Genomic DNA, 11,253 nt, shown 5'->3' with positions numbered 1-11,253 from the left:
CTTCTCTATTAAGGCAGTGTTGTCTCTTCCACAAGACTGTCAGCCTCTCGAGAGCAGGGACTTTGTTCAGTGTGAGATCCCCAGCATCTAGCTCTGTGTCTGGTGGGTAGTAGGCACTCATTAAATATTTGTTGGATGAATGAGTAACGAATTAGACAGGCCCTCATGAGAGCTGCCCCATCCCTCTTGGCAGAAAGCCTGGCTCTTACTGTGATTGCCCGAGCCTGCCTTGGGCCACCTTTGACTGCTTAAGCTGAGTGGGTGGCAGCTGCCTACTCCCGGGAGACACCTTCAATCTGGCACAGAACTGACTCTGGACTGAGTCCCATGAGGGCACAGCTGGGTCTCCCCATCACATCCTGGACCTAGAAGGCAGAGGACCAGAATGCCAGCCTTAGTTTAGTTCTGGAACATGGCCAAGCTCCTCACATACCTGCTGCTGCTCTCACTCCCCTTTCTGGAAAAGAGAGCTTGGTTAGCGATCTTAAATGTTCAGCTCGATGGGAGGGGTATGTCAGTGTGAAAGTGCTCTACAAATACAAATATGATGCTCATGTTGTTCATTGCTGGAGAATCGGGGACTCCCAGGGACCCTGTGTGTGCTGAGTAGAGCTGCTCTGTAGTGTTTTCTAGCCTGTGACCTTCCTGAAACTGCTCCCAGGCCTGTCTCCTGAGATCCTGAGGCATCTCTGGGGAGGAGGTTTGAACCATCAACTTTTGGGCTAGTAGTTGACTGCTTAGCAATTGGTGCCAACCAACTGCCATTAATGATAGTGTTAGTCCCTGTCACTTGTCCACTGTGATATGTATATCAGACACTGTGGAAAGTGGCCATCTCTGACCGAGGCAGGGCCTCTGCCTGCCAGTCCTTCGGGGTGCTGATTGAGCTGCTCCTGGGTGTCAGACCCTATACTGCACGCACAACAGCTCCGCTACAGAGCCTGCCTTTGAGGGGATGAGACCAGTGGGGGTGTCTACAGGATGAATGTTCTACCACAGGAAAGGAAGTATAGGGGATGGGGAAGGTCTGAAGGTTGGGGAGTGGGGCAGCAAACACAGAGGTATGAGGGTGAATGGGTGGGACACATCAGTCCATCCTGATTGCAAGCTCCCTATAGGCGGGGGCCCCCTGGTGACCTGAATACCAGAAACTGAGGGTATACCGTGTGTAGGCTTAGGGCGGCCCACCCAGGCCAGGGGAAAGGAGCCTGCTGTGCAGTAAATGTTTCCTGGCCTCCAGCACCTAAGGCGTCTCCTGGGTATGAAACTGCTGCTGGAAGATTTTAGGGTCCTGTGGGCAGAGCCCCCGGGCTGGGAATCAGGCCGGGGACTTGTCCAGCTCCTGAAGCCTCAGCCTGGCCTTGTCTGCTCCCTGCTCCTTAGCCTTCTTATCAGTAAGTGGGCAGAAACATGAGCAGAGTATCCAGGTTATGGTGGTCACCAAGGAGCTTGGCCTGTGGACCCTGTGACAAGTCAACAGGTGGAGGAGGCATGAGCTTCCTTTGCTACCAGAGCAGACTGAGCAGCCCTGAGTGTAGGGCCATGAACCTAACAGTGCTGGCTTCCTGGGGGGCCTTGGGCAAGGCCCCCCTCCCAAGGCTCAGCTTCCTCCTCTATATAGTGAAGAGCACTGAATGAGAGGACCCTTTGTAGTCCCTTCCAGTTCTGCCGGAGAGATAGGGCTCCACTCCTGCCTTGTCAGACTTCCATTCTTGACTTCCGTCCTCTTTATTCTTGTCCGCAATTTCTTCTTGGGAAAACGAGGTTCACCTTCTGCCAGGGACCAGGTGAATGCCCTAGAGAACCATCTCCCCACGGTCACCCATGGAGTATGATAGGGGCTGATTCTGGGGCCTCTTGATGACGCACCTGCAAGCTGGTGGTGTTGCCACAGCAACCCCTCCTACTTCAGTAGCTATTTTTCGAACATGTTGGGTCAGGAGGTGGGAGTGGGAAAAGGCAACAGAGGTCCTCAGTCATCAACGTCCAGGGACTTGGCTACAGCCTCTGAATGTCAGGGCCATGGCATCCTGAGAGATCATGCTTTCTGTCCTCAACTCCCAGGGCCCGACCCTGCTTTAGGAAAATCTAAGATGTGAGAACCCAGGGTTCTCAAGTGACTCGGGGAGGGGGCTACAGTTCCTTTAGGGAAATCTTTTGCAGAGGACCGATGACCAGGGCTTTCTGGCAGAGCACAGAAGGCCGCGTTGGCAAGACCTCAGATTTGAGTTAGTCTGTCTCGGGGTGTCCTCTAGTCCAATGCCACTGGAGGAACTAAGGCCTTGTAGAGAAAGGGAAGGAAGGTGCCAGGTAGAGTCCCAGGAGGCCTGCTTCTGGCCTGAACCCTGAGGCAGGCAGGGCTCCTAATTGCTGGGCGAGGCCCTGCCCTCCCAGAGCAACAAGTCAACAGCACTGTGTTGGTTTTCCAGTGGGTTGGCTTCCCTTTGATCCAAATGCCCTGGTGGGATTATTAACACCTAGTTAGCAAAACAGAGCCCTTAAAGGGATGGCTAACGTGTTAGAAACAGGCACATAGCTGGCTGGCTGCCTTGGGAACTTGGAGAGGAGGGGATGGAAGGTGGGGTGGTTTTTCTAACCTTCAGGTAGAGATCAAGTCTCTTTGGCCTGGCATTCCACTCCTCCATGCCTCCCTCTCCACTTTATCAACTAGGCCTTTCCAAATGCAGTACCCACTACCTGGGGTCCTGACCCCCTGCCTCCTCCTGGCAGCCTGGAAAGTACTTCTTCATCCTTTACATCTACCTGAGCTATATGATTACTTCTCCCAGAAAGACCTCCTTGAGGTAACCCCCGTAGGCTGGTATGGGGTAACCCCCCTGGATTCACTGGCCTTGACTTCTGTGGCTAATTGTTCACAGCCTGTCTCCCCGGCTGTGTTTGAGGTGTGGGATTTGGGTGCAGAGCTTAGCCTCTGGCTGGTGCCCAAGAAGGAGAGGAGAGGCAGGGTCTTGAAGCTGCTCCTGGCGTACTACAGAGCTTGGCAATAAAGGGTGTCTCAGGAGCCCTGGTGATGAAGTGGTTACACATTGGGCTGCTAACGGCAAGGTATAGCAGGGCAAAACCACCAGCCACTTCCTAGGAGAAATAGGAGGCTTTCTACTCCCATGAAGAGTCCCAGTCTCAGAAACTGTAGGGGCAGTTCTACCCTGTCCTCTAGGGTCAATATGAGTTGGCATCAACTTGAGGGCAGTGAGTTTGGTTTTGGAGACAGTACTTACCAGCAGCTCTGGTGCTGTGGTAACCCACCAGCTCCTCTTCAGGAGAAAGATGAGGCTGTCCCCATCAAGATTCGCAGCCTCGGAGATGCTCAAGGGCAGTTCTACTCTGTCCTGTGGGGCCACTAGGGATCTGGAAGGACTTGATGGCCACGAAGTGCTGTTACTAAGAGTGCACTTATTCTGAGGAAGTACTTGTTGGCTAGACGGTAAGTTACCCTTGGGTGCACTCTTCTCGCCCTTCCTCTCAAGCCTTCTGCTGCTGCCTCTACCTTTAATCCCAATCCCAGTAGCCCAAGGACACATTTGTTCCCCAGTGCCCCCAAAGCTCATGGTGCAGGCCCATCAGCTATGGACTGTACTGATCTCTGCTCCTGTCTAAGCCATGTTTAGTAATCACAGCCCCCTTGGGGTGTTCATTCATTCTGCAAGCACTGAGGACCCACCCGCTCTGTGCCCCACCCCACACTATACACCGGGACCCAGCTAAATTAGACGTGGTCCTTGCCCCATAATGAGAAAGGCTGACAATGAGAGTGAGGTGGAGGGATTTGGCGGTGGGGTGATCATTAAAACCTAGGAGGGCAAGGAAGTCTTCCCAGAGGAAGGGTCAGCAGTCTGGGATCTTAGGGGTCAACGCTCAATGCCACTTAGGTGCCTGGGACATATGTGCAGAAAAACTGACCAGACAAGACTCTGCCTGAGGGACTGCAGGCCGGGCCAGCAGTGTGGGGAGATGTCCCGGAGGGAAGAGGTCTCTGGGACAGCTCTGTGTCCCTGGCCTGGGACCCTTTGAACATCAGGCCTCATCCTTCAGAGCTGGCATCTTTACACAACTGGCCTTGACATTACCACATGTGTAAGATGCCTGGGGGAACCTGGAAGGGGACATTGCTTTGGCACTTGGCTTAGCTTCCCGGGCCTCCTGGGGAGCAGAAAGGCCTGCCCATCAGCTTCCATGCTAACCTGTGCCCAGCCCTTTGGAATCAATGGTGGAGACTTCACTGCAGCCCAAGGGAAGTGCTCCGGTCACCTTAGGTCCATTTGGACCCAGGTGTGGTGTCCTTGGGGCTGGGAATGTGAGCAGGCTGACAGTCTCACTTGAAGAGCCTCAGGCTTTTCATACCTCTCTCACAGCCCTGGCATCTTTCTAACTCCCCAGCAGATGTGCCAGACACTCCGGCCCCTTGCCCTAAATTGATCACGCCCTTCATAAGGACCCTGGATTGGACCTTAAGAGGAAACAGTCTCAGAGAGGGGAAGGGACTCTCAAGGCCACCCAGCAGGTAGGAGTCAGAACCAAAAAGTAAACCCCAGATTGAGGCGACGCCAAAGCCTGTGGTCCCCAGCAGGGCAGGGCAAGGGGCGGTGACCCCATTAGACAGGAGACGCAGAGGCCCGCTGGATAATCACCCAGAATTCCCAAAGCTGCTCCTTTCTTTTCACAGAGCCCTTGCCTGTCTCATTCAGTCCTTCCCACAGTCTGCTGAGGGTGGGTATTAGCACCACCATGCGAATGAGGAAACTGAGGCCTGCATAGGAAGTGACTCACAGAGCACCTTTCCTGTGAGGTAGGGGCCAGGTTCTCCTGCCTCCCAGCCTCCTGTCTGCACATTCTCTAGGCCCACACTTTCCCCAGGTGGAGGAGGAAGCAGTGTGGGCTGTCCAGGGTTGTGGCCTATCCATTCTTCTGTAGACAATGCCTTCCTGTCTCCTGGAGGAGGCCATCCCTGCCCAGTGCCTCCTGTTCCACATACCACACCATGGGATCCTTCAGCCCCTAGTTCTGTCTCCCTACCTCTAGTTCGTCTTCATAGCTCTCATCGCTGCCTGGTGTTACATCATGCGATTGCCTGTAGGTATTCTCCCTCCTTGGCAGCCAGAACAAGGCTTGGCACTTCTGAGGCAACCTGCGTGTTTCAGGTGTTATCTCTGACCCCACCCACTTCCTCCAGTTCCTATTTGCCTATTTAAACTCTTTCCTATGACTTCTCTGTGCCCAACTTCTGATTTGGGTTAAGTGTAGCCCTCTGCCTCCCCCACAACCCCCTGGCTATTTTCAGGATGTTGACCATTCTGTGTTGGGGCCTGCCTCCTCCTAACGTCCTCCAAGTCTTTGCTTGGGCACTTCTCTTCCAAGTCACTGCCCACTTTGCTCTTCTGCCCCCCTCCCCCATGCCCTGCTGAGACCTCACCTCTTCCTTGGAGCCCTCCTGCCAATAGCCCCTCTTCTAGCACAACCTCAAGACCACGCACCTCTTGAACAGTATTGCATTTGATGGTTACCCATCGCTCCTATAGATGACTAGCGATGACAGCAGCTATGCGTCAGTCACCTTGTAAATGCCGATGTGCACTTCTTTTCCCCTTTGTCCTTCCAACAAGCCTGTGAGGTGGGGATCCCTACCCTCCTGTCACAGCTGAGGAAGCAGAAGCCCGGTGAGGTTAAGTGACTTGCTTTAGGCCACCGAGCAAAGCAGGTTGGTGGTGGGGAGACCCTTCTTTGTTTGAGGGGGCTGGGGTTCAGACTTCACCGCCTGAGTCTGAGAAGGAGCCCAGCAATCCCTAGGGTCTCATTGGTCTAGGGGTGTGGCCTTTCTGGTTACTCTATCAGACAACCCCCTCACCACCCCCACCCTGGGCTGGGCCTCTGGATGGGGTGGGGTGGGGTGAGTGTTGGGTGGCACCTGTGGCTTAGCCCTGGCAACAGGGTCTCAATCAGGGAGCTAGAGGCAGACATAGGTGGGAGGTGTGGAGGGCTGGCATCGTTGCCCAGCCAGTCTGTAGATGGCCCTCTTCCCTTTGGGACCTGGTATGGGGCGGAGCAGGCAGCTGTCCCGGAGCTGAGGGTGTGATTCTGAGTTGTGGGCGTGGGCTGATTTGTTTATGGGGACCAGCCTGCAATTGAGTGGCCTCAGTGTGCATGATGAGGGACTCGAAACCCAAATACCTGCCTCGAGTCTGTCGCTGCTCTAGCCTGACCTGTGGCAGGTAGTCCAGCTCGCCATAGTTTCCTCCTCAGCCCTTGGGTTGACAAGCCCTGCCTGGCCTGTTCTCCGGAAGAGGAAGCACACCATCATCTTGGGGGAGGTGCTAACTTTGGGGTGGTAGTGGGAAGCTGCTCCGAGCACCCGCGGCAGTGCTCCTCCCTCTGCCCTATTTGCCTATTTAAACTCTCCCCACCACCACCCCGCCTTGCTTGGTGACCTGAAACAAGTCACTTAACCTCACCGGGCTTCTTCCTCAGCTGTGACAGGAGGGTAGGGATCCCCACCTCACAGGCTTGTTGGAAGGGCCAAATGAGCCGTGTGGGCAAGTGGTGAAATGGGCCAGCAGTGGCTGTTCGTATCTGGGTCTGTTCGGCTTGTGCTTGCCTCAAGCTTCTGCCATGCAAAGAACTCTGTCAGTACTGGTTCTGCCCACCTGCCAGGTGGGACACTGGGGCTCAGGGAGGGCCGAGGGAGGTTACTCACTGTCTCCATGGTTCTCAGTGGTAGGGTTGGCGTGGACATGCTGCCTGGCAGCTCAGTCTAGTTTGGTGGTCCTAGCCCGAGCCAGCCGCTGGCCTTCTGGAATCTTTCACCCATTCAGCAGCCAAGACTGCTGTCTCCTCTCATCAGGCCCCAGGCAGAGCTCTGGGCACCTGGTAACTCGGGCCAGCCCTGATTGCCAGGCTCCACTAGCAAAGGGGCCAAGTGAATAGGCCCAGACTAGGATGGGACAAAGCGGGACTAGGGTGTTGCATTGGTTAATGCACTCAGCTTCAAGCTGGAGGTTGACAGTTCAAACCTGGAAAATGAGGTGACAGTTGGCTTCTCTAAATATTTACCACCTCAGAAACCTGCAGGGGCAGTTCTACTCTGTCCTGTAGGGTCCCTATGAGTCAGTCCCCTGGATAGGCAGTGGGTGTTTGGGCTGTGATGGGGCTGATGCTGTGAGAGTGTGGGGGTGGACAGGTGTGCCGAGAGAGGCTGGAGGGTGGTGAGGGCACAGGTGTGATGGGACTCAGATAGATGCGGGGGCTTCCATCTGGCCCCACCCAGGAGTTGGGAATGGTCCAGCTGGGTGTGAAAGTGGTGGCAGTGGTGGCTTTGGACTGCAGAAAGGATACCCATACCAGTTTGCCTGGTATGGACCCCTCCTTCCCTGACCGCCTGGACAACCAAGCCAGGGCTGCTGTGAGGTGGAGAACTAGCTGCTAGGTCCCAAGTTAGTGGAGTCTTCAGGAGTTGGTCCTCAGAGTCTGGAGTCAGAGCACCCACAGGGCCCAAGCAATTCATTTCTCTCCCCGGTTCCCCGCTTTATAGATAGGAGACTGGAACCCAGAGAAATGAATTGCCTTGGCCATGGTTACCCAGAGACAATGGTAGAGCCCCAAGGTCTGGGACTGGAACGTCAAGGTCTGCTGCCTGGAGACCTGTGCCTCGCTTGCCCTCTGAAAGGAAGTAGGTCTTTCATTTTCCTCTGTCCTCCTCCCTTCTCTCCACAACCCCCCCCCCCACCACCACCACACACACACATCTTGTGGTAGGGAGAAGAGAGCAGAGACATAGGAAAGCCTGCATGCACATGGGGCCAGTGCAGGCCTGGTGACTGGACCTAAACTGAGCCCAGCTCTCTGCCCCTATGCTGGCCGCATGACCTCGGTCAGGTCACTTCTCTAAGCTTTTCTCCATCACCAAACTCACAGGCAGGTAGGAGGCCTAATGCCTATGGAAGAGCTTCAGAGGGCCCCCAACACTGTGGGGCACCCAGCCCTGTGGGGTGGGAGCTGAGGGGCTCGAGGGGTGGTCAGAGCAGCTGCTCTCCCTCTCTCGCAGCTAGATGCATGGGCTCCCTGCTGGGCCCCACTCGGTGCCCAGACCTAGGTGAACCATCCTGGCCCAGTCTGATGGGAGGATGGATTTGTAATCAGCACTTAGTACAAGGTGAGCCACTGGGAGCCCAGGAAAGACCATCTGGAAGACCTGCTGCCCCACCTGGGTTTGAAAGACAGGTTAGAGGACCTCGTCCAGCGGGCCAGGCAAGGGGAAGGAGTGTGACATGAGAACTCATTGATGCACAGGGGGCTTCCTGGGTTTCAGCTTCTACAGATAGGCAGCTCCAGGACTGGACTCTGTGATCAGCCAGGTTGGGATGATCTGGCTGAGAGAGCCCAGGCCTATAGTGGCAGCATTTTGGCCCCCTTTCTGCAGGCCCTACCTCGGCATCTCACTTAAGTCCCCATCCTGGGCCCTAAGTGGACTTATCGGGCATTTCTCATTTGGTTAGTGGGGCACGTCTGAGGGCAGGAGTTGGGGTTGCACAGGCGCATGAGAGCAGAATGAGCCTCCGGGGAAGTGCCCAGGCTTTGGCCGACCTTGCCTCCTGGGGTTGCAAGAGCCCCTCAGGCCCTCAGTAGCCAGTCACAATAACGGGATGTGATTTGAACAAGATCGTCTACAGCTCCTCCACTTTAACCTTAGAGTCATCTAACCTCATAAGCTTAGCAGGAGGATCTGGATTAGGCATAAGGCAGGGTTTGTAGGTCCTCTTGATGGTTGGAGATAGGTCAGTTGGGGAAAGGTCATCCTGTAGCATTTCTGTCCCCAGTCCCCAAGTGGGGGGTTGCCATCAGCCACAGTGGGTTGGCCCTGATCAAAGGCAGGGAGCTGGGCAAGAAGCCCTGTCCTTCAGCACTGGGTGAGCCACAACCTTGGGGTCCAGCCTGCTTTAAGAAGCCATCAGTCAAGAGATGTCAGAGTGGTCCCCGGTGCCCTTCGCCTACACCCTACCAGGAGGCGGTAGCCTTTAGTGCCTCCTACGCCCTCTTGCCTTTGGACTTGGGATCAGTGCTCTCAAGCGTCAGTGACTTGGAGACCTTGTTAAGCTGCAGATTCTGACCAAGTAGATCTAGGCTGGGGCCCAAGGCCCTGCCTTTCCAACTGTCTCCCTGACCCAGTAGTGTTCATGCTACAGTACCTGGGCTTTCTGAGAGCAGGAAGACACTAGAGTGCATTCTGCTCTCTGCTTAGCCCAGGGGCCCCACCAGCCACAAACTCAGAGCAGGGACTCAGCCACTCTTCCACCCATCCTCTAACATCCATGACACTTGTGCACTAATGCAGGCACTTCAGTGTCGGATCTGGAGTCCAGGGCCTTGCTGGGCCTCTCCCTCCCCTCTAGATGCACTGCCAGGTCTTGACTATGGGCCACCCTTGGCCCTGCTGTGCCCCACTGGCAGAGCCCTTTGTACTCAGCAGGTGCTGTAGGGCGAGGGGAGGTGTCCTTTGCAGGGGCAGGAATCCTGGGTTCCAGTTCTGCTCCCTACTCCTGAGCCACCTTGGGCCAGTCAGTTTTGCCCATGGGGCCTCAGTCTCTCTGCCTGTCAAATTGGGTAATACTATCGGACCCCAGAAGGATATGCAAGGGTAAGATTTTGAGAGAGAAGATAAAGGAGCAATTCGGAGCAAAGCACTTGGAACAACTGCAGTCCAGTCACTTCATTTGGGTTTATGAGCCCACAGACCACCAGCTCCGTATCAGGCATGGATCTGGAACATTAGTTGCTCCTGAGCATCTGCACCTGCTCTGTGCTGATCGCTCACACACATCCCCCGTGTCACACAGTGAGAAGGTCTCAGACCTGGATGGAGGTGTGACCCAGAACTGTGTTAAGGAACAGGGCTGGATTTTTCACTGTGAAACCTGTGTATCCCTATGTGCCTTCCACAAACTGAAGTGGTTGATTGCTTTCACCTGGAGAGGAATTCGTCCCTTTCAAACTCCACTGTGGTCTTAGTGTTGTACAGATTTGGAAGACATGCAAGAGGTTGGTTGGATGCAAGCCCCTAATCCCTTCCCTTCCCACTCCCAGAAGGTAGGCAAGGGTGAACGTTCACAAAACCCGCCAGGCTGAGATGGTGTGGAACGCACCATCAGGCCTTATACAGAGTGGGTGTGCAGGAAGGTGGCGAGCACACAGTGTGTACTCAGTGAGGATGTGCTGAGTGAAAGGTCTGCAGTTCGGGATCAGCAGGAGCAGGGGTTTGAAGGGCCCCACCCTTTTGATCTAGCTGCTAGATGGAGCTACCTCTCCCAGAATCATTAGCCTGCCTGGTCCCACTGCCCATCAGCTGGTGGAGCCCAGGGCATCATTCCTGGGGACACAACCCCAAAGCCAATTAAACAGGCACATCTTGTCCTAACTCCAAGGCTTGGTACTTCCTTGGTAGCAAACATGATTCTGGCTCTTGGTGTCCTCCAGGCTGCCTGCAGCTCATTGACCATGGGGCCCTCTCCTGGTCACTAGTTGGGAGCCTCGACTCTCCCTCTCAAGGACTGTGTTCCTATCTGATGGAGGTGGTGTTGTTGCTGATGTTTTTGTAGGTGGAAAAGGGACTCACTCAACTGCTGAGAAAGAGGTCTTAGCCCTGGAGATAAGGAGGGTGGGGAGAGGATTAGAGATGCTCAAAGTACACTTGGAGGGGTTGGGGGAACATTGCATATTGGATATTGAACCTCTGTCCTTGGCCTACCAGACACAGATACCAAAGATCAATATTTGTCCTAGATCCAGATAAAGAATAAGGGCATAGTTTGGTTGGAGCCCAGGGAGGGAAGAGAATTGACAGAAGAGCTTCCCCAAGGCCTGAGCCTAGGGCTAATCTCTTTAGAAAGCACATTTAGGCTTTAAAACAGCCCTGAAGAAGGGGTACATATGGAAATGCAGGCAAAGGGAAGCTTGTGAACAGCCCAGAGTTTACAAAGCAACTGGGTGATGAGGTCAGGGTGTGTGCCCCTGCTCCTCTCACATACAGGAAGGTGCATGTGAGAAGTAGGTTGGGGTAAGGACTTTGAGGCTCAAACAAAGGGTACCGTCAGACTGACATCTCCCTTCTGCTGCAGGAACTGGCTCCAGCATCCTCTCGGCCCTCCAGGACCTCTTCTCCATCACTTGGCTCAATAGGTCTAAGGTGGAAAAACAGCTCCAAGTCATCTCAGTGCTACAATGGGTCCTCACCTTCCTAGTGATGGG

At 54.7% G+C, this 11,253-nt stretch overlaps 1 protein-coding gene across 1 annotated transcript in view; it reads left to right on the top strand.

Annotated features, from left to right (window-relative positions):
- DGAT2 (diacylglycerol O-acyltransferase 2) overlaps positions 1-11,253 on the top strand; it is an 83,378-nt gene that overhangs the window by 49,510 nt on the left and 22,615 nt on the right. The window contains exons 3-4 of the mRNA XM_045293088.1: positions 7,544-7,681; positions 11,124-11,158. Of these exons, the coding sequence (XP_045149023.1) occupies positions 7,544-7,681; positions 11,124-11,158 (173 nt within the window). The remainder of the gene's footprint in view (positions 1-7,543; positions 7,682-11,123; positions 11,159-11,253) is intronic.

The sequence above is a fragment of the Echinops telfairi genome, unplaced genomic scaffold (genome assembly GCF_000313985.2).
Source record: "Echinops telfairi isolate 266 unplaced genomic scaffold, ASM31398v2 ScPeMD7_1713;HRSCAF=2227, whole genome shotgun sequence".
In the NCBI taxonomy this organism is placed as follows: Eukaryota; Metazoa; Chordata; class Mammalia; order Afrosoricida; family Tenrecidae; genus Echinops; species Echinops telfairi.
This window is presented reverse-complemented; position numbering and strand designations above follow the sequence as displayed.